Source organism: Trematomus bernacchii, unplaced genomic scaffold (assembly GCF_902827165.1).
Source record: "Trematomus bernacchii unplaced genomic scaffold, fTreBer1.1, whole genome shotgun sequence".
Classification (NCBI taxonomy): Eukaryota; Metazoa; Chordata; class Actinopteri; order Perciformes; family Nototheniidae; genus Trematomus; species Trematomus bernacchii.
This window is the reverse complement of record NW_022987513.1, coordinates 5,780,003-5,802,888: the sequence shown is the minus strand read 5'-3', so window position 1 is coordinate 5,802,888 and position 22,886 is coordinate 5,780,003. Positions and strand designations below refer to the sequence as shown.

The window sequence follows — 22,886 nt, the reverse complement described above, 5'->3', positions numbered from 1 at the left end:
CAATGCATTTCGAATGAACATGGCTGACTCTTGCCTGGGAGTGCTATCCGAATGAGAATGAATGTGCTTTTTCTGTGCCAAAACAGCCGACATTCTCTGAAAACGCTCTAATATCCAGGTCTTTGGCGTTCATGACACATATTATGTTTTTATAATCGTGAGGAGCCAACGAGTCCCTGCTTACATTTCCGGTGAGAATCATCAGTTTCCGTCAGCAGCAGCCCGGAGGACTAGCTCATAATGCTAGCGTGTTAGCGCTATAGGCTAACACCAGGGGTCGTACAGTGCTACGTTTAGTTTATTTATAAGACTCTGATTATTGGAGTCACTTCCTTTTTGTCTGCGTCTGGTTTCTGTCACCAGATCATCGCTTTATATTATAGGTTTATTAGCTAACGTTAGCTACTTTGATTCAATTTGATCTGTAACCAGCTAGGCTAACATCGATCAAGGCTGACAGCTTTTCTCTTTGTCACTCGTATTAGGGGGCTTTAATTTATTAAGATCTCTGTCGAGTTTTGTCATTTTGTCATCCAACCTCATAGTGGATGTTAAAATATTAAATTCATACTTTAAATTACTGATATCTGTACACATTAGAATATATAATGTAACAATGGCCTTGCATTTAGTTGGAGTTTAATTGAGTAGAAATGGAAAAGGCATTTATCTTATTTAAACAAATAAAAGGACCGTGTAAAAAATACTACAAGTCAAAGTCATTGTCTAATGTTAATAATTAAAGCTAATGTAGTTATTAAGCAGCAGACTGACATTAGATCATTCATTACATTAAATTGGTCAACTAATCATCAAACAATCTAATATTAGCCTAATCCTTCTAATGGGATTATGTTTAAAAGCAAAACTAGACATTAAAGGACATCATCTTGGAATTTAGAAACGTTGACAGTTGTTACTATGTTCTGACATATTGATATTATATATATATATATATATATTAGACTAAGCAATTTACCAATTATAATCTAGATAATAAGCAGCAGATTAATCGATAATACAAAATAATTGTAATCTTCACCCTACATTGTATTATAATGGCTGATTCAGTCGTGTGTAAGCAGCCTTTTCTTCTGGTCGAGCTGATTTTAACATTAGCATTAGGTTGATCAGTTACAACCTATTGCATTTGTTTGTCTCCTAGGTTTTGGGTATCAAATCTCGATCTTCAGTGTAAAGAAAAAAGTTATTTAAAACTGTACAGCATTACAGTTATTGGATAAATGTGCCTATTTCTTATGTGTGAATCTCTCCTGAAACAGGAACACCTTCCTGTGATTGCTGACCAGATCCAAGATGGCAGGAGTTGTAGCCAAAAGAGAGGGACCACAGTTCATCAGCGAGATAGCCGTGAGGGGAAACGCCGCCGTGCTGGACTACTGCCGCACCTCAGTCTCCGCTCTGTCCGGAGCAACAGCGGGAATCCTCGGGCTGTCTGGACTGTATGGCTTCATTTTTTATTTCCTCGCCTCTTTTCTCCTCTCTCTGCTGCTCATTCTCAAGGCCGGACGCCGGTGGAACAAATGTTTTAAATCACGGAGGCTTCTCTTCACCGGGGGCCTTGTTGGAGGTCTTTTCACTTACGTCCTGTTCTGGACTTTCCTCTACGGAATGGTGCATGTGTACTAAAATTATTTAACCGTGAATTAGTCCTATCTAATGCTACATAAACTAATAATATTGTCTGCCATGCTGTTTGTAGATAAGCCATTAGTAAAATACTTTTTCAAATATGAACTGTTGATTAAACGGCTAATGTGTCAATTATAATAGAATGAAGAATACTGTTCTCTTATCTTTCTGCTCCACAATTTGTAGCGACTTTATCCAAGATGTAACTCGTGCTCTTCACTACAGATAAGAGCCACAATCATGATAATGTAGTTTGTAGTGTAACAGATCATAAAAGATTACACCCTAACACGGTGTAAGCACTTTGCATTGTATTCATGTATGATACTATGGTTAAATATGATTACTGATTAAAATAAATACCTCTTTACATCTTGTTTGTATACATTATTAATCGGTTTGTCTGTCAGGCACTGACATCATGAAATAAATATGACAAATACACTTGTTTCCAACATTCAAGACCATTCTATAAATAGATTTGAGAATAAGGTCACATTTCCAATGTCTTTCATCATTCATTTGACAATCAGCCAGTATATCAGCATTGAACCTGTCCATTACAGAACACTCAGCCCATCACAACTTCATTCCAAAGCTTTACAAGTGATATCTATCAATAACTAAAATAATGATTGTGTTGTAGCTACGGCATGGCCAATATTAACGTCAACATACAACATGAAGTGCACCACTCAAATTCCTGTCGCAACAGCACATGTTGCATCCAACTGAAATAACACAAATTAAGAACATTCACACGCTTTCTAGTGCATTTTCTCTGCTTACAAAATAATTTAAAGGTATTTTGCAAATTGATTTAGTACAAATCATTTCACGGTTTGTTTGAATCGAATCGGCATTTAACGTAATCCTATGCTACATTTGAGGTTCATGAATCACGAATGACGTTAGTCTTTTTCGCGGTGATTGTTATTGGCAAGTCTATTAATGGCGAATCAAAAAGAACAAACTGGAAATGATGCTTGATCATCTGCCAAAAAGAGCTTTTAAGTAATGGATTCATGACCTGAAACAAAGATGCAATTAATAACTTCCATTTGTAATCAGTAATAGGCAAATATTTGGCAATTCCTTTTAGGTCTTAGATGATTAATTTAATGTCCCTCTGTTAATATTATCAGCATAACCACAGCACTCTGGCATATCATCATTTATGGACCTGTTGTAATCTCCCACACTCCAGCTTTGGACCCTGACCCAGCCTCAAAGATGAAAACCATCTCTCTGTGTATTTCTACATCAGCTTCCTGGCCCATGTGTCCACAATAACATTTCTTTGGACCAACAAAGTCAGGACAAGCATCACTCAGGCTAGTGACAGTCCAGCCAGGTGGGAAGTGGGCATCAGTCCGACTCTTTGGTTACGCCTCTCACAGACCGCTGCAGGGGATTGGTCTTACTCTGACTTAATTTTGCGCAGAGAAGGTGATATGATGCCGCGGCCCTGTGCCTTGGTTAGAGAGGTTGCCAGAATATCGCTGTCCTGCGTTGCGTGGAACTGTTGGACCCCGTTGGTCCACAGGCAGCTGACTCTCTGCGAGGGCTTCCGTCTCCTCCGGCTTATTGGTGGAGTTTCCAGCCTCTTTGTCCGCAGCTGGCTTCTTATGTCTCCTTTCCCGGTTTCCTGTCTTCCCTTGCTTGTTCTGCTCTTTCCTGTAACACACAGTGACACACAGATGTGCCAATAAATGTGAGGATAAAGGTTTTGGAAATGACTGATTTAAAAAAGGTCCATCATTAAGGTGTACAGAAAGTCATACTTTAAGTTGATGATTTCAAACTTCTTGTCTCGGTAGAAGGAGCTTGTGTTCATCATGTACAGTAGTATCATGTCACATGCAAAGGACCCCTGAAAGAGAAAATATATATTATATATAATATCTGTAGCACTCAGTCCATAATGTGTCAAAAACATAACTAATAATGCATTATAATCTGCTTATATTGCTGTATAATTAAAAGGTATAATGCCTCATAAATATTCATGGTGCTTAAAACAATAAAACAATATTTATAAATTAAAAAGCATTTGACATAAAGTCAAGTATCATAATGCTTCAATGTTGCTGTTCACTCACTGACATTGTTTGTCTCAAGGACAATAGATATTATAGGTTGATAGATGTAATACATAATACTTTTTATAAAATCCTCATCACCGCTTTAGCGCATAATCATGTGATTATTCTGGTAGCTGGTTGGTTAAAGTGAAGTAATGAAATGTCTGGTAAATATAAATATAATAAATAAATAAATACATTAGCTGGTTATAAGTAACTGTAAGTGGTCATTCTTTCACTTAAAAACACATGCAATTCAATATGTTGTAATACCTTTTTCTTCTTTAACTTGTCATAACAAGAAAAATGTGCAAGTAACTATAATAAAACAGTGGCAATTACCCACCGACACCTCAATATTATTTAATAATAATTGTATAATATTGTATTAAACTACTCACTGCACCCAGCAGGGCAATGCCCGAAGCAATGGCAATTATCGTGGGAACAATATTGAATTTCCCAGCCTGAAAAAACAATAACAAGCAATCACTGTAGATTTATTTCCATAATAATGTACTTCACTCTGGAAAGAATAATTCCTATCACTGCTGTACCTGGCCATTGATCATTATATCGAAGCGGATCCCATACACTTTATACAAAGTGCGAAAGGTAATGCCATTTTCATCCTTGAAATGCCTGGCATATCTGGAGAGGAAAATCAGACCGGTTAGACTCGGAGACCAGTGAGCTGACAGATTTATTTCTTGGTGAATGCCTGGAGGGACATACCTGAAGTTATATCCTGATGTGACCGAGTTGTTTAAACCCCTATCCAGGCGGGTAAAGCTGTACTCTGGATTACACCGTGAAGAGTCCTTATCCAGGTTGCAGTCCCACTCAATGAGAATTCCAACAGAACCACCCTGAAGGACAAAAATAGTGTAAGTGTAACCTCAGCTCCATTAACAGGTCTATAATAAAGTGTGTAGCCAAAATAAAGACACAAATGTAATGGAAACCAATTCAAACCATGTTCTGATCGCAGGGCTTTTTGAGTCCTGGCTTCAAAATTGTACTTCCTACCATTTTCTTATGTTTGCAGGTGAGTGAGGAAGCTGTAAATTCAAAACAAGCGGCACACAACCATACAGTCTGCAGAAGTGGTCTGATCAGATAGCATACGTTTGTGGACTATCGTTGTGTCTTAGGAAATGCTTTAAGATAAATGCTAGCCTGAAAGTTCATTCTTGACTGGAAAATACAGCTTGAAAATAAAAACGTATCATATGGTCCACTTGTTGTTGTTTTTTTAAAGCTTTCAGCCATTTCCGTTGGCCTTGTTTTAGTTGGTTTTTCATCTGGTACTAAGGATGGGTTCCAATCTGTCCGACGGACCTTTGGTGCATGTTGTCCCCTCTTTCTCCCCTTCTCCTGTCTAACTTAAGCTGCAACAGTAAAGGCAAGAAAGCCCCCCAAAAGGAAAGGAAATTATTGTTTAGTTCTTATCATGTGAATGAATTATTGAACTTGTATTTATTTTTTTATACAGCCACTTTGAATCAATTGACACATTTTGTAATTTACATGTCACGTGATGACAACACACCATCTCTCTAAAGACTTGATGAAGACCATGTGCCTGAAAGTTTGTCTAATAGATGATCTTTTTTTTTACTCTTTCTGAACAACCATTGTGATTTCCAATGAACCTGTGCAAACCTCCGACCTAGGCTGCCTGTAGGAGCCATGTATATTTCTATTTTTGAACACTAGGTGAAAGTGATTAGCTGCACAAGCAAAAATGGGGTCATAGGTGACTGGAAAGGGAGAGGCTGAGAGAGCACACAGTTCTTATTTGACATGGCAACAGATGTGGCAGAAGTACAGACAACCCAACAACACAGGCAACACTTGGAAATTGGTATTGTACAACTACCGCAATTAACCTCAAACTAACCTGCAGCTGTCGACCAGAAAATCTTTTGGGTTAGTCTGTGTACGATCAATCTCATCATTCTCCTATGTAATAATCGCAAACGGGAAATAGGGCATTGGAACACCTAATTGCCATTACACTGTAATGTGGTCTCTTGAGAATAAATTATGCAGAAATCAATTTTAGACAAACAACAATTCTCTTCACAACAGTGTAAATGGCACTCCTATGTTCCATTAGAGATTTACTCCAAGACCACATAAAAAAATATGTTGCATCGCAAGCAGACCACAATCTTAGAAATCCTTTCAAATTACCATTAGTTATTGGAAAATTGTTTGTCTTTGGATATCAACAGGAAGTACTGAGAGATAGAGAGAATGACTTGAGTGACATAATTAGCTTGCAACACGCTGATAAAAATTTGTTTTCATCTTGTACTATATTCATTTTCTTACTACCCTTATCATTACATCAATATATGTTTTGTTTGTTGCAGCACACGTCTTGTACAAGTGTGTTTCTGCAGTTATTATTATGAGGAGCATCTTAAATGGATTATATCTCCTAAATCGGATGGTCTATAATGGTGTGTTATCAAATGACTATGAGGAATCCAGTAATTGAAATCACTCCCACACAGTTTTATCTCACACGTTAATACACTTTGTACCTGAACAGCCATTTCCTGGAAATTATTCCCAGTCCAGCTGACCAGATCTCCGAGGCGGAAGATGGGGCAGTACAGGTGTTCCTCTTTGTCGTAGGAGCATCTTTTCAGGTAGCTGTCGTCAGGGGTTTCAAGGACATTGCACCTAGATGTTCAATATAGCAGGCATAAAGAACTTGTATCAAATGTCAGATTAACAGCAACTGTGAAAACCACTACTATTTCCACATGAATCGTGTTTCCCTCACCCTTAGAAAAAAATGTAACCTTCCACTCAAGTTAAAAAATGTAAGTCACTTAAGTTGGAGTTATCATGTGTATCTAAGAGTTGGCGGGACGGCAATAGACTTAAGAGCCACCTGCTCCTGTCAATTCAGGGTCACAGAATTCTCTCAACTTCTCATATTGGCATATTTGACATTTCCATCTCTATCTTAGACACAATCAATGCTAAAAGATATAGTTCAGATGTTTCAAAGTGGGGTATCATAGTCAGTGAATTAACTAGAGTAGATGGTAGTTGGTAAATAACCAGTTTGGAGAACAGACAGGAGTGCAAAGCAATGTAATGCTATGAAAGCAAAATTATCTTAGCCGTATAAATAAAGCAGGACCTTTACCTCTGTGCTGGTTATGGGCGGGCCAACCTCCATCTAGTGTTAATACACTGACTAAAGATCAACATCTTAACTTTTACCATGACTGACTGCACTGTAAAATGTTCCTCCTAACACAGTATGCTGCGGACACCATTATGCTCTCTGGCTTTGCAGTGCAACTGGATGTGTCACACTATACCACACGTAGCGCTGGCAGCCCTTTCAAGTAACACCCATTACAGTAACAGGGATTTGTTTCAACAGCTAATCCCCATTAAGCATAAGCATATCATGATTAGTGAGAAAACATATGAAGTTAGATAGCTGTGTAATTAGAATAAGGTCCTGACTGATGAATTAGCTGTGGCTGACGTCACTCTGCTTTCTTGCAGGACTTCAGCAGAGAGGACAGAGCAGCAAGGGCCAACACCCCCCCTTCAGATCGGACACCTGTCTGGGGCAAGACCCGCTGTCAAGGACTTCTCAGATGACTGTTTCACTGTCTCACTGAGTGCAATGCACAGCCTGGTATAAATAGAGGGCTGTCTGCACTAAAACTATTTAAAGCAGCCATTGGGGCATGTACATCCCCCCTTAGCTCACTCAGTGGTCGATGTCATGACGCTTTGAAAACCACAAGCAATCAGCGCTACTAACAGCCACTTACTTGGAGAATTCAAACTTCGGGAACCTGATGAAATTCTTGATGTAGATGGTGAAGTTTTCCGCTTCGCTTAGTAAGGGCTCTCTGGAAGATAGAGAGACAGGCAGCTGTGAGAATTAAAAACTAAACAAGAGGAGCTGACAGGCTACATTAGCAATAAATAGAACCTGTGAAATATCTCAGTCCCCATGAGGGATCATAGCCAGTGTCAATGCAGTATCACAAAATGGCACTTTTCCAAAGTTCTGCGAGAGGAAGGGTCTTACGTGGGTCTCTTGCTGTGTTCAACAGGACACCAGGCGTGGATCTCACAGGTCCCAGTGCTGTTTATGCACAACCCTGTCTTTATTCCTGAAGGAGAGCCAGAGAAGTTTCTTAGCTAAGTTTAAAGAATTGATTATATGACGACTAATTGGACAAATGTTCTGCTGGGGGATGAAACATGTCAAATTTATATTTTACAGAATATTTGTAAAGCCGGGTTGTTGCAATATATCAATGTTGACTGTGAAACCAGTGCTAACTCTGATTCCATGTTTATAGTACACACATTGTAATATTGTGTAAATATTTAACCAGCGTTTAGTTTTTAGTTTTTCAAGATTCAAAGGTTTCATTGTCATATGTACAGTGTAGTTATAGCATGAAAATATAAGTCCCAAGCTCCTTCAACAATGCAAACCATATACATAAACAAAAAAACTATAAAAAAGTTCTTGCTCTGTTTCCCATCCCCAACACCCCCCACACACAATTGAGTGTAATTACTTTGCCATAAAATAAGACAACATGCACAGAAAAATATGGCATTGTGACAGGCCAAAACCAAACAAAAGAATATATAAATTAGTAATTTAAATGTAACTTTCTGATAGCCTTGAAATTAAAGTGGTAGTCCGACAGTATAAGAAAGGCCACAATTCTACAATGAGGTGAAACTGTTATTTTTCTAATATGCAGAATATAGTGTTGATCTTCAGGGACCGATATTAAAGATCTCAAGCTACAGACAGATTATGTAAACATGTAATTCAGGTTAAACCCATCAACTACTCAGATTTTGAGTTGAGTGAAATGAATGATACTCACCATGTCCGGCTATTACAGCCTCGCCCTCAACGCATTCATCATCACTTTGACATCGTCCATTTGGTACTTTGAAACTCTATGGGAAGTGCAAATGCATTTGTCTAGACATGGTAATATAAACAGCCATACCAGATGTTAAAATTGGAAAAAAACACATGAAATCAACAGGCAATAATGAGATTCCTCTGCATGTATACTCACCTCTGCACAGAGCCCCAGCCTCTGATTGGGTGTCTCTATGTAATTTGTTACTATGAAGAACACCTGCTCGCCCTACAAAATAAAATTAGGCCCAGACAATGAGATCGAGAAACAAAAGGTTAAACAAATTACACTTCTGAGAAGTTCAATATTGTTAAATCAGTGGCGACAGATGCCGAGCCTAATGATTTCTGCTGAAGCAGACACTCAATAGCTTTGTAATCTCTCTTGACAGGAGAGTAATTGGGGAATACTCTGACAGCTTTATTGATATTCTGCAAGCTCTTTTTCCTAGAAATGTCGACTCGAGCCACAGATTGGATGACTTTAGACACAAATTGACAAAAACAAAAAAGACTGGCCTCCTAAACTTGGACTTAAAGGTGGGGTAGGTAATTTTGGAGAAACCAGCTCGAGATCGCTAGAATTTGAAAATACACAACCGGAAAAAATCTGCCACTTCCTTACAGAGCCCCTCCTCCAACGCACACGAACGCGCACATGACCAATGAGGGCACGAGATAAGCTTGTGCACAGATGGAAGGCTGACAGGCAGGTAGGCCATCCGGTTATTTTAGCCGGGCCGGCTAAAATTATTGGTCGTGCTTTTTACAGTACTACGGCTTCCACAGATGACATTTTGTTATGGATTTTTTGTCAAAGCACTTAAGATATTCATTGCTATCGGGATGTTAAGAGCATTCCATGGAATATAACAAAAAATGGATCTCGAGCCGGTTTCTCAAACTTACCTACCCCACCTTTAAACAACAGTTACTTGGGAAATTACTTGGAGCCTTTTTACTTGAAAGTCGTTGATGTTCCCTTAAACACTAAGATAACAAAGTATGTTCATTAAAAAGTGTGCCATAAATCAATTCATTTCCGTAATTTTTTGAATATAACTAATTAATTCCCAGCATGTTGACACTTAATTCCCCTGGTTCACTTTGTTTAAACCAATCCAACAGCATCCAATCATGCTGCAGAATAGAACAAGTAAGAGCTAATGTAAAATTGCTGAGCATCAGTTGGAAAAAATATATACCAAATGTGAATTTGTTCTCGTATAAGATTGTCTAAAAAAGAAGAAATTGATGGGATGAAGAGCACATTGCCATTATGATTGATTTAGGACTCAAAACTCAAATGTAAGGACTTGGGACTTACATGTCTTGACCATAGGTTTTGACTTGGGACCTAACTTGGAGTTTGTATGTTTTCACTTGGGACTTATCTGTTTTGATTTGGGACTTGACTCTGGACGTATCCACCTTAACCTAGGACTTGACTTGGAGCTTGATTTGGGAATAATCTGTCCTGAATAAGGAGTAAAGGCTAACTTGTAACTTGCAAAACAATGATTCCTTGGTCACATCTTTGATGGATGGATAGACTCACATTCGGGGGTATGACATAATCCTCAGCACTCCACAGGTGAAGCCCGGTCTCAGAGCTGTTGGTCAGTGCAACACCTTTAAGTTTGGTGATGACCGAGGTCTGGATGGCCTCTTCTCTCTCCTGGTAACCTTTTCTCACCAGAAACACCCACCTGGGACATTCACCCAAACATCACAATTTAGTTTTCAGTAATTTTTTCAGATTAACATGGGTGCATTATATATAGTATTTTTTGATCCCTTGTTGAGCAGCGGTTTGTGACCATAGGGCCAGTATATCTTGCATTTAGTGTGTTCACCAGTATGTGGAAAGAAGTAACTGTGTAATTGTATCTAAGACAAAATCATAATATTGTATGCATTCACTACCCTAATATATTGAACTATTTTGCAAATAAATGGCATCTGGGAGTGACAGCATCGCCCAATGAGTAAAGTACACAACAAATAGCACAAAGCCATTGTTCAAACAATTAATTAATTTTAATTAAAACAAATTAATAAAAGGAAAAGCAGCACACATTCACAACTGAGAAGCCGAAGCCATAAAATGTGTACTTTGTTACACTAATGCATGGCAATAAATCCAGTCTCACGAACATGAGCAGCTTTTAAATTACCTGCAGCCATTAAAGTAGCTTTTTACAACTATTGCGTTTTAAAGGTCAGACCTGATGATACTATAAACCGTTACCCTGCTGTCCTAGTCACCTGCTCATATTTTCCTCATCACTATGACATCATTAGGTGAGGGGTGGGATACAATAACTTCATGTATTCACAGCAATTTGACACATTAATGAATCCCAACTCTTTCTGAGACACTTTAAAAAAGAACCTGTGCCGCTGCCACTTTAACAACAACAAAGTCAACGCTTTCGGCTAGCTCAACTATTTTTAACTTTGTGAATCACTTTCCAAAAGCATGCATTGCACCTCACCCGATTATGTATCCCAGCACGACCAGCTGATAGAGTCTGAATAATATCCCGATTTTCCTGTTTTCGGCGATGACTATTTTTCCAGTCTTGTAATTGAGAAGACCCAAGAAGAAGACTCCCCAGCCTGCCATTCCTCCCGCACCGCGGACCGACTGAGACGGACAGCAGCTCCCAGTTTACAACTGTGCACATGTAATGCAGCGGGCAATCCCACTGAGAGAGGGGCTGCACAACACCAGCACCAACTTTAAACGCACGAGCAAAATACAGGAAATCTTAAAGGTGGGGTAGGTAAGTTTGAGAAACCGGCTCGAGATACACTTTTTGTTATATTCCATGGAATGCTCTTAACATCCCGATAGCAATGAATATCTTAAGTGCTTTGACAAAAAATCCATAAAAAAATGTCATCTGTGGAAGCCGTCGTACTGTAAAAAGCACGACCAATCATTTTAGCCGGCCCGGCTAAAATAACTAGATGGCCTACCTGCCTGTCAGACTTCCATCTGTGCACAAATTTATCTCGTGCCCTCATTGGTCATGTGCGCGTTCGTGTGCGTTGGAGGAGGGGCTCTGTAAGGAAGAGGCAGATTTTTTCCTGCTGTGTATTTTCAAATTTGAGCTGGTTTCTCCAAAATTACCTACCCCACCTATAACTCGATTTTCAAACTTGCAAACTCTCTAAAAAAAAGTTTATGATTAAATGATTTCTTGGCTGACGGAATAGGCGGAACTAACGATATTTGTCATTCTAGAAGGACGCATTAGAGCAGGGGTCTCTAACACGTCGATCGCGAGCTACCGGTATCTCGCAAGCCCTCAATAGCCCCCACTTTACAAATATGTTTTTTTTAACGCAAGCCGTCATCCCCACGGAGGAGCACACAGCCTCTGTGAGCGAGCGAGACAGAGAGAGAGAGCTAGAGAGAGCACACCTTTATCTATTTAATATAGTTGTAAAAAATAAAGTAAGAAATCATTCCAATGTGTACTATAGGACAGTAAAAAAAAAAAAAAAAAGTTTAAAGGCCCTGACACACCAAGCCGTATTCGGCCGCCTTCGGTTGTCTGGCGACAATGCGTTCCTTGTCGCCCAAAGTCAATTTGGTGTGTCCCGAACCCTCGGCCGTGACATGCCTTATTTGGCCTTTCACGGTCGACACATGGCCGATTCAACATGTTGAATCGGCCAAAATACGGACACAAGCTATCGGGCCAAGAAACCACTCTGATCAGCTGTTCAGCTAGCAAATGAGAAGCGAAACGGAAGTGAGGGACGTAAACAAACGATTTAAAAAGGCACAGGACAGCAGCTAAACCCCAGCAGGTGATACTTAAAGACATCAAACATAGCCCTTAAATGTCCTCTCTTACCTCCCACACATAGCAGGGACATCTCTGATATCGGCGGGAGCGTCCCCGGCTGTCCTCTGCTGAGAGCTCCGTGATTTGTTTGGTCAAGTCCGGTTTTTCATCTCATCGGTTTATTTGTCAGTATAAAGTTGCAGGATTAGTCTCAAGTACCTCAACATTGTCCTTAAGTACAGTGTCTAAGTAAATGAGATACTGTCTACTGCTGTTCATTTACCTATTGTGAGTCGCCTCGGATAAAAGCATCACATGGAAATGTACATTTAGCAAGAAGTGGCCATTATTACATTACATACATTACTGACTCAATAAACTACACACCCGCCAGAACACTGCGATCATCAGATGCAGGTCTATTAACTGTGATTTTATAGTATGTCTGCACTTTATGTGCTCATTTCATCATTCATGTATTTTGATATTCTATAACATGTTTTCGATGGACGAGAGTGAAAATGGAACGCACGCGCTATTTGTTGTTTGTTTATATCAGTCTGTTCTTCTTCTCTGTCTTCCGGTTGTTGCCTATTTTGAATGACGAATACACACTACAGCCGCCTGCTGGTAAGGAGAGTTATTGCCACTCACGCATGCGCAGTTCGTACGTGCTCGGCTGAAGTCTTTGTGGTGTGTTCCAGTGCGACACATGGCCAAGACGCAGGAGAACTCGTCGATGGAACTGTCGGTGTCGGCGAGTTCTCTGGTGACTGCCTGGTGTGTCAGGGCCTTTAAAGGGGAGTGATTATAGTCAAATATGCTTAAATAAAAAGAAAGAATGCTAACTATAGGTAACATAAGATAAGAATAAACAAGTTTAAATGATTTGTTATTGGTTGTGATCATATTCTAAAGATGTTTGGATTATTGAAAAGTATACAGCTCTCTTTCATATTAGTGTTGAGAGCTGTATCCATAAATTCATGTTGTGCTCAAAGTGCTCCAGATTGATGCATTTAACTTCAACATTTAAAAAAAAATATTTTTCTTTTAGTAAAAACTGAAAACGGGTCCCACAGACCCAAACAGCACACAAAGGTTAAAGGTAAGCAGATAATAATCTGTAATGAAACAAATACCAATAACTGTATTGCATTGTTTTCTTATGCGCAATTACTTCATACTGTCTTTGTCTTTTTCGTCCTGCATTTATTGTGCCCCCCTCAGAAAATAACTGGCCCCAGCCTGGCCCCCCCAGTCAAATTGGTCTAGAACCGCCACTGCCTGTTGCCCTTGTGTTTCTGCCTCCCCTGCCCAGCTGTGTATTGTCCTGTGATTACCCTTCTTTGTATTTAGTCTTGTCTTCCCCTGTGCTCCTGGTCGGTTCATTGTCTTTCCTGTCACCCTTCATGTGGTCACGGTCAGTTTTGTCTGGATTACCTCGTGTTACCTACTCTTTGGATTCATGTTTTTGTTAAGTATTTTTCATTGTCAACAGCTTTTTTTGTTGTAAATAAAGCTCGCTTTTTGTTACATTTTGAAACCCGCTTCCCTTTTTAAACTGCATTTGGGTCCTACCTTTTCCCAAATCGTAACAATATCTCTGCTCCAAACCTTGCTGCTCTACCACCAACAAATGAAGCCTTCATTGAGAACGTTAAGAGGGCCCACTTTCAGGCAATGTTGTGGCAAAATCTCAATGTAAACCTGCTGCCAGCACTAAACCCAGAGGAATTTGGATGGAAAAAAGATACGCGTAACAGGTCACTGATCCCAACCCATCTACCAGAAGATGCCAAACGTGTCCCAGATTACATTTTGGAGATGATCAGGTGTGGCTGCAAGAGTGAGACCCCTTGCAACTCCAAGAAGTGCAGTTGTAAAGTGCATGGTTTGCCATGCACAATGTTCTGTGCATGTTTCAGGGTGGGATGCTCAAGATCCTAACACTAGATGATCATCAGCAGTGGTGTTGCCTGGCCTGGGCATCCGGGGCTTTAGCCCCGAATGTTTTTTCTGTAGCCCCGGACAATTCTCCCTCAATAATATAATACATTAACCGTGCTTTACGTGAACCTCATCATGACACAAGAGAGGACGGCAGCACTGTAATTTCCCGTGTTCAGTGAATGCAACAGAGGCATGACACCAGACCAATCAGAGAGTTGCATGGAAATAAACGTGTGCTTGTGTCATTCAAGCTCGGCTCTGTGTGTGTGTGGCAATAGCGCATTTAGTGTGATAGAGAGAGAGAGAGGGAGAGAGGGGGAGGGAGGGACCGGTGCCAGCAGGGACCGTGTTGTTAGCATCTGGTTAGCTAGCTGCACTAACGGACATAAGGAGCTGTTTGTTCCACAACAAGCTGGAGGAGAGTCCTCGCCTGTCAGACTGAGAGACTCAGGTGAGCTAAAGGACTCTCTGAGTGTTTAGATACTTAACTTTAGTCTAAGTTATCTCAGTGGGTCTCAAACGGTTTGGTCACAAATTATTCAAAAGATTATTTCCGCGGCACACCTTTATATGATCATTATAGTTATAAAAAAAATAAGAGAAAAAAGGAAAAACAGTTATGAAATACTATATGGCAGTAAAACAAGAATAGAGTTTAAAAGGGGAGTGATTAGTAAAATATCCATAAAGAAAAAGTACATCTGTTTACAGTTCTGCTTCATATGGGTGTTGAGAGAGGTATCCATAGATCTCTTCATTTTGCTCTCAAAGTGCACCAGATTGATGCATTTAACTTCAATATTTAAAAAAAAATCTTCCCGGGGGAGCATCCCTAGAGGAGGTGAGCCCCCCACTCATAAAAAATACCACTTTACCCTTGCCTATATGCCGTGAGCTGATTATCGAGCCTTCATTGTAACAGTCGCGGGTGTACTGTGTGTGTGCGTGTGGGGAGTGTTGCAGTAAAAAATGCCACTGTGGGCTAAGCCCCGAATGTTTTCAGGTCCAGGCGACGCCCCTGATCATCAGCAATATTTGTAATGTGTCATTTCTATATGCTAATGAGCAATGTTTTATCCAACAATCTGCTTGCCTTTCCTTTTTGTTGTTGGTAATAAACGCCACGCAGTTGCGTGAGCAAACGAGAGAAGTTGTTTGCATTGTCTTTGCAGAATTCACTGCACTACAAAAGTATGTTTTGCTGGGTCAGCTTGAAAGGGTTAATATTAATTTAGAATACAATGCACTGTATGAATATAAACATTGGGGAAGGCAAATGTGATGCATTTGATTTGAATATATTTCAATATTATTGCATGAAATCTCATAAATCCTTATTTTTCTGGGATTTAGGAGTTTTGGGCATGAAGGGGTTAATATCTGAAAATGCTAAAAGGTTATCAGTGGGCACCCTCCTGTACTCCTTTTGAATACACATTGGAGAAAGTAAATTGGGTGCATTTGATTTGAGTATTTTGCATGAAATCTCATAAATCCTTATTTTCTGGGATTTTGGCGTTTTGACCATGAAGGGGTTAATATCCGAAAATGCTCAAGGGATATCACCGAGCACCCTCCTGTATTTTGAAGAGGTACCTCCAAGCTAAAAGAAACAGCAGAAAAAAAACGTTATCAGACGAAACAAGGTTCATCCAAAAATCAGGCTTTGGCTCCGGGACTATAACTCATCCAGGACTAAAATCGTTAACCAGCATTATATCACACATTGTTTTTCCTTGTCAAAACATTGTGGCCTACATTACCCACAACGCCAATGGACCACAGATAGAGCTTTAGTTGTGTTGTGTCAGTAGAAGCTAATGTTACCACCAGCAGAGCAGAGTGGGGTAGAGACTTTTTTGTAGCTCCAAATTCACAAATGATATATTACATTTCGAACATGTATAAAGCTCTTAAAACACATAGTCCCCCAGACCTGTAAACTTTGAAGTGTAAAAAAGGCGGAGATTCCCTTTAAAGTGCATTTCTTTGACCTGTCACACCTTCCCTACTTCTATACATAGGCCTAGTGTTAGTTTTCAACTACATTTAATGTTCCTCATATTTTGATAGTATGTTTTCTCTGGTATTTATCTAAGAAAGCTTTCCACAGACCCCGGTTTAAGAACCACACGGTTTTAAACTGGGTGGTTATTAATGTCTGTTAAGTGAGATAGGAAATGTGTAAATGCAACTTTATAGACATTGAGGGTGCTAACTAACAGTACAACAGTGACATCTAGTGTCTCAATGTGGCAATTAGTTATTCAATAAGGGGCCTGTGTTTACAGTAACATTTCCTTACTAATTTTACCCAAGAGGTACTTGTTACAAGGAGCAATTTACAAGATTTCCTGGATAACATTCCCTAATAAAAGCCAATATAACTTTTGTGCACATAACTTCAGTTTCATGGTTTGACTCATCAAAGTTATTCAGGTAACTCAATAGAACCACTTGTTAAAACAAATTATAAAGAAAAACTTTAGGGAAGGACAACTAACCTTAACCTAACAAAAATCTCTTGAGAGCATTCGAGATGTATTGTATGAGCAGTCAGTTAAACCCACTGACTTTTTTTTTAATAATAACCCAGCTGAAGTCTTGTGTTTTTAATTATGAATTCTTGTATTTAAATAATAACCCTTAGTAATTCCAGTTAGTTGAATTCTCAATTATATGAAATACAAAAAACATCAACTTTCAAACATTGTCTTTCGTAAGATTACCTATAGTAATAATACAGAATTAATCTGGATGTAGGATTTTAACATGAAAACCAGTCATTGTGCTATTCAAGAAAAAATTAGCAAAATAAGGGCAAAAACAGATGATTTATTCTCTCATCGTTTATTGGGTTAGGTTGTCATATAAATCTCTTCACCATAATTATTTATTGCCCGCCCCTCAGACGCAGGACGAGATGGAGGGTGGACTCCTTCTGGATGTTGTAGTCAGAGAGAGTGCGGCCATCCTCCAGCTGCTTGCCGGCAAAGATCAGCCTCTGCTGGTCGGGGGGAATGCCTTCCTTGTCCTGGATCTTAGCTTTGACATTCTCAATGGTGTCACTGGGCTCGACCTCAAGGGTGATGGTCTTGCCAGTGAGGGTCTTCACAAAGATCTGCATGTTTGCCCCTGTGGAAAAAAGTTACAACACGTTACTGATACCCTATAATGTAAAAAGGCTTACTTTAAAAATGACATACTATAAAGCAAAACTAAATATAAGGCTATGTTGTTAAAGAAGCTTTCTGTCTGAAGGAACGTTATACCTGAGTTGTTACATTTGTTCATGTGTTTTGCATATGCAGACGCCATTCTTAGGGGACATTATTTAATATTTATATCTCAGCAGAAATGTTAAAAGTGAGTAAATAACATGAACATACTGGTAGGAGGCCGGTGATTCGAGCACCAGCGCCATTTTAAAAGGGTATTGTTGTTTGCCTTCGTTTGTGTTCAATTAACGTTACCAGCTAATGGACGATGCAGCTAGAAATGTTGTACCATTGTTACTAACGTTAGCCATGTCTTTGACGTTATTGATAAACTTGTCGAGTAATTTATAAAGAAATAAACATAGCAGGTAATACAGAATATAGGTAATCTAGGTTAACAGACATTGTACATTAAAACAAATGCTAATTTGAGGTTGTTACCAGCCTCTACAGTCGTTGTTTACCAAGTGGTTAGCTAGCTGCAAAAAAAAAAAGGAAATAGTTAAAAACAAATGGACGCTGTAGATTGATGTAATAAAATACAACATTTAAACTGAAAAAAATGGTAAAACAATTTTAAACGAACGATTTTACTCACAATTTGTTTCGGTATCTAGTTGTCCCTCACTATCTCCTCTCTCTGACTGTGCGGTTGCCAGGGGGACAGGATAACTTGTACTGCAGACTACACGTCATAGAGCAATATTCATCCGCAATGGAAAATAGTTCCCATTCTGTGTTTCAAAATAAAAACTGTAATGTATTATACATAGGTTTATTATATTAGCTTCACTTCAAAGAAAGAAACTTATATGACCAAAAAACATTGTTTTAAATGTTAATGAAAGCTACAATAACACAAACTTAGCACACTTCAAAGCCTAAAGATTTCTATGTAAATGTTATTTGTTTTAACATCAGAAACCTTTTTTCATGATGAATACAACTCTTAACCTTTAGTATTAATGTACCCTACATAATTTAAACACTCATTGTTTATGCCTGTTACTTATCTTCCCATCTCTGGGCCGGACATACATCCAAAGATCACAGGCGGAAATGATCAAATAGATATTTGTTCATGTTCTGTTAGAATATAGCTGCTCTGTTTAAAATATACTGTGTGTGTTTCAGGTTGTCACAATTTCATTTGTAGGGTTTCATGTAATTTTGTCATATATCTTCCTGATCTTGATGCACAAACAATCAACAGATTGTCAAGTAAGCAGTGCTATAAGATATATATACATGGATAACCGCTGTCAAACAATTATCAAGATAACAATGCTGAGCCAGTTTAGTTTTGGATTACATTACATGTCACTTGTTAGACACAAAATACCTCTGCACAATCCTTATTATATCCATAATCCACACTACTTTGCTCACTGGAGACTGTAGTGTTATCCCGTACCCGTACCCTAACTTTTCTGCTGGGTTTATTTGTAGGTAACATTCTTAACGCTTGAATAACAATTTTTGATTTAGTTGTCACTATATTCACTCTATATGTACACATGTCACATATTCGTGTTACACATACTGTACATGTAAACAACTATAAAGGGTTTTAAGGGCCACAACATTAATATGTAATTCATAACTAACTATATAACCAAATGCTTCAATAAATAAGTCATGTTACGCTTGACACCCAAGGTAAATCAAAAGTTAAGAGACATTAAACATATATTTTTGTATTTAAAGATATACATTGTATTGGTCATTGGTATATAAATGTAATTTCTTACCAATTAACACGAACATTTATCTATTTTTTAAAATGTATTCTGTGATTTAACCATGTAGGGCTCCAATAGAAAACAATAATTCATGACCTTTAAACTTAACTGTTTTTTTTAATGCCATGCATGTCCACTACCCAACCTTGCAAAGAGACACTTTGGTCCTGCCTGTTAACACCCAGGGCATAAGGCAATCTATACACACATACAGAAATCTTATACGATTATACTGCTGCACTTTTTTTATACCTAAATTTACAAAAATGCTCTTCCCTTGTTTCTTTGATATATTTGTTGTTGGTCTTCCTTTTCCCTAACATTTCAACCTTTTGACACTAGATGGCACTACACCCCTATTATTAAAAATACTTGATTTCATAGGGAAGCTGACCTCCAGCAGTAAAGAAGTTCATTCACTGAGTAGGGGAACATAATATGGTTTTGACTTACCCATCAAATCTATGTTTCATATCGAATGACTAAACACCTTCAAATATAAAAGACACCATAGGCGAACATGCAATGAAAATGTGCCAACTTTGAGCATTTCATTACTAAATCTGTGGGCTATCATCTGCTTTGACATCTTGTCATTAAAGTGCAACTACTTATAAGGATTTCTGAGCGAAAATATCGGTTTATTCATTTTCACACTCGACAGCCCACATAATGGAAAATGGCAAAATGTACAATAACATTGAAATTACTACTCATTAGCATGCTTTACACCTATTTACTGCAGTTGCATTATCAAAGTTCTATGGTTTAGATATGTATACGCGTTATGTCGACAATGCATGTACCGTCTTGTCATTAAAGCTTATATTGAGCAGTTTAGTTCACTACACCTTTACCATCATCAGTATTTTTTTTTATGTCTCCACTTTCCTACTTAAGAGAACATCATGTACCAGAGCCCATTTCTACCTCCCTTATTATTTAAATGTGGAACAGGATGCTCCAGACTTAGCTTCTGTACTGATCTGAATAGGGACATTAGCAAAATGAAGGAACAAAACCAGGAAATAAAGTTTAACCATTTATTAAGTGATGTACATTAAACTTTTGGTCATGTAACTGTTAACACCTTCTTCATGTGTAACAACTTTATAATACGGTGTGTATAACATGTCATACGTAGCACGTTAACGTGAGGGAAATAAGGTTAAGAACATGGAATCATTAATCACTTTACTGCCCGCCCCTCAGACGCAGGACAAGGTGGAGGGTTGATTCTTTCTGGATGTTGTAGTCGGAGAGTGTGCGGCCATCCTCAAGCTGCTTGCCGGCAAAGATCAGCCTCTGCTGGTCGGGGGGAATACCTTCCTTATCCTGGATCTTGGCCTTCACGTTCTCAATGGTGTCACTTGCCTCCACCTCCAGGGTGATGGTCTTGCCAGTGAGGGTCTTAACGAAGATCTGCATACCTCCCCTCAGACGAAGGACAAGGTGGAGGGTGGACTCCTTCTGGATGTTGTAGTCGGAGAGTGTGCGGCCATCCTCAAGCTGCTTGCCGGCAAAGATCAGCCTCTGCTGGTCGGGGGGAATACCTTCCTTGTCCTGGATCTTGGCCTTCACGTTCTCAATGGTGTCACTTGCCTCAACCTCCAGGGTGATGGTCTTGCCAGTGAGGGTCTTAACGAAGATCTGCATACCTCCCCTCAGACGAAGGACAAGGTGGAGGGTGGACTCCTTCTGGATGTTGTAGTCGGAGAGTGTGCGGCCATCCTCAAGCTGCTTGCCGGCAAAGATCAGCCTCTGCTGGTCGGGGGGAATACCTTCCTTGTCCTGGATCTTGGCCTTCACGTTCTCAATGGTGTCACTTGCCTCAACCTCCAGGGTGATGGTCTTGCCAGTGAGGGTCTTAACGAAGATCTGCATACCTCCCCTCAGACGAAGGACAAGGTGGAGGGTGGACTCCTTCTGGATGTTGTAGTCGGAGAGTGTGCGGCCATCCTCAAGCTGCTTGCCGGCAAAGATCAGCCTCTGCTGGTCGGGGGGAATACCTTCCTTATCCTGGATCTTGGCCTTCACGTTCTCAATGGTGTCACTTGCCTCAACCTCCAGGGTGATGGTCTTGCCGGTGAGGGTCTTCACAAAGATCTGCATGCCTCCCCTCAGACGCAGGACAAGGTGGAGGGTAGACTCCTTCTGGATGTTGTAGTCGGAGAGGGTGCGGCCGTCTTCCAGCTGCTTGCCAGCAAAGATCAGCCTCTGCTGGTCGGGGGGAATGCCTTCCTTGTCCTGGATCTTAGCCTTCACATTCTCAATACTGTCGCTGGGCTCAACCTCCAAGGTGATAGTCTTGCCAGTGAGGGTCTTCACAAAGATCTGCATGCCTCCCCTCAGACGGAGGACAAGGTGGAGCGTCGACTCCTTCTGGATGTTGTAGTCAGAGAGAGTGCGGCCATCTTCCAGCTGCTTGCCAGCAAAGATCAGCCTTTGCTGGTCGGGGGGAATGCCTTCCTTATCCTGGATCTTAGCTTTGACATTCTCAATTGTGTCACTAGGCTCAACCTCTAGGGTGATTGTTTTGCCAGTGAGGGTCTTCACAAAGATCTGCATGTTTGTACCTATGTCAAATTGAGAAACATAAAATTAGGGTTAAACAAAATCTGAATTGGTAAAACAGGTTTAATTTATGGGCTCTCACGTATGATAGATGTTAAGAGTACATTTGTCTTTTTACATTATCCCTATTATTCATATAAAAGATGTAGTGCAAGTCTAACTTGTAAAATGGCTTCCATTAATAACATATAAAAAGTTGAAAATTCGTTTAGACAACTGCAAACAGAATTGTAACTAACATCAGCTGAGCAGCTATTACATCCACGCGCCATTTTGAGATCATATTGACCTTACTTTTGTTCAGCTAACGTTACTCGATAATGGACTATACTGGAAATGTCGAGTCATTGCTAATGCTTACATAAGACAGCCACTAATTCGACGACGATAAATGTCGTTAGTGACACGTATACCGTTTTAAAATAAAGTCTACAACCTGCTGTAGTGTACTACTACGAGTTAAAGTACATTTGAGACAACGTCTGACAATCTTCTAAACAAGCGAAGCTGTACCGCAGTGGCACGAAACAAGCTACTAAAACATCCACTCATCAATAGTTGAAGAACTAACAACAATACAGCTTGAAAACAGAAGAAAATATATACCTACGATCAAGAGACGCAGTTAATATTGTTGGATCCTTCTTGTGCAGTGTTACTCTCTCTCAGCTTCCGCTGTTGAACTGTTGCTGTTCAGACAAACACTGTATTATATACCAATGACTGCATACGTCATCTGTAAGTATCCTTCCGCATGTGAAAGTAGTCACCACTTCTCGGCAGACCACAATTTCAATTCAAGATATTAATAGCACAATATTGTTTTATCGAATCATCACATGTTTACTCATAAAGATGATTTCATTCAAAAACAATTGTATGGATGTAAACGTTATTTTATGCGGCGGAAT

The 22,886-nt window shown here is 39.5% G+C and overlaps 4 protein-coding genes across 8 annotated transcripts; 1 reads left to right on the top strand and 3 right to left on the bottom strand.

The window, feature by feature from the left end:
- The first annotated feature begins 1,285 nt into the window (after positions 1–1,285).
- Positions 1,286–2,029, top strand: emc6 (ER membrane protein complex subunit 6). The gene has a single exon (XM_034114224.1). The coding sequence runs from the start codon at positions 1,318–1,320 to the stop codon at positions 1,648–1,650; it is 333 nt and encodes a 110-aa protein (XP_033970115.1). The 5' UTR covers positions 1,286–1,317; the 3' UTR covers positions 1,651–2,029.
- p2rx5 (purinergic receptor P2X, ligand-gated ion channel, 5) lies at positions 2,026–11,450 on the bottom strand. The gene is made up of 12 exons (XM_034114213.1): positions 11,184–11,450; positions 10,244–10,394; positions 8,843–8,914; positions 8,642–8,717; positions 7,819–7,903; positions 7,556–7,636; positions 6,293–6,434; positions 4,473–4,606; positions 4,295–4,388; positions 4,139–4,204; positions 3,438–3,526; positions 2,026–3,330 (listed from the first exon to the last, which is right to left on the bottom strand). Exons 1-12 carry the CDS (start codon positions 11,312–11,314, stop codon positions 3,084–3,086), a joined length of 1,368 nt encoding a protein of 455 aa, XP_033970104.1. The 5' UTR covers positions 11,315–11,450; the 3' UTR covers positions 2,026–3,083.
- Positions 11,451–17,287: 5,837 nt separating this feature from the next.
- LOC117500224 (ubiquitin) lies at positions 17,288–22,659 on the bottom strand. 4 transcript variants are annotated; one of them, XM_034153029.1, is made up of 3 exons: positions 18,258–18,326; positions 18,124–18,138; positions 17,288–17,576 (listed from the first exon to the last, which is right to left on the bottom strand). In XM_034153029.1, exon 3 carries the CDS (start codon positions 17,566–17,568, stop codon positions 17,335–17,337), a length of 234 nt encoding a protein of 77 aa, XP_034008920.1. In that variant the 5' UTR covers positions 17,569–17,576; positions 18,124–18,138; positions 18,258–18,326; the 3' UTR covers positions 17,288–17,334. The 4 variants fall into 4 exon arrangements, with proteins under 4 accessions (XP_034008920.1, XP_034008928.1, XP_034008911.1 ...); XM_034153037.1 differs by having other exon boundaries at positions 18,101–18,138; positions 18,258–18,283; XM_034153020.1 differs by lacking the exons at positions 18,124–18,138; positions 18,258–18,326 and adding an exon at positions 22,579–22,659 and having other exon boundaries at positions 17,288–17,573.
- Positions 20,431–22,678, bottom strand: ubb (ubiquitin B). 2 transcript variants are annotated; one of them, XM_034152999.1, is made up of 2 exons: positions 22,586–22,678; positions 20,431–21,977 (listed from the first exon to the last, which is right to left on the bottom strand). In XM_034152999.1, exon 2 carries the CDS (start codon positions 21,967–21,969, stop codon positions 20,596–20,598), a length of 1,374 nt encoding a protein of 457 aa, XP_034008890.1. In that variant the 5' UTR covers positions 21,970–21,977; positions 22,586–22,678; the 3' UTR covers positions 20,431–20,595. The 2 variants fall into 2 exon arrangements, with proteins under 2 accessions (XP_034008890.1, XP_034008899.1); XM_034153008.1 differs by having other exon boundaries at positions 22,582–22,664.
- Between the last annotated feature and the right edge of the window lie 208 nt (positions 22,679–22,886).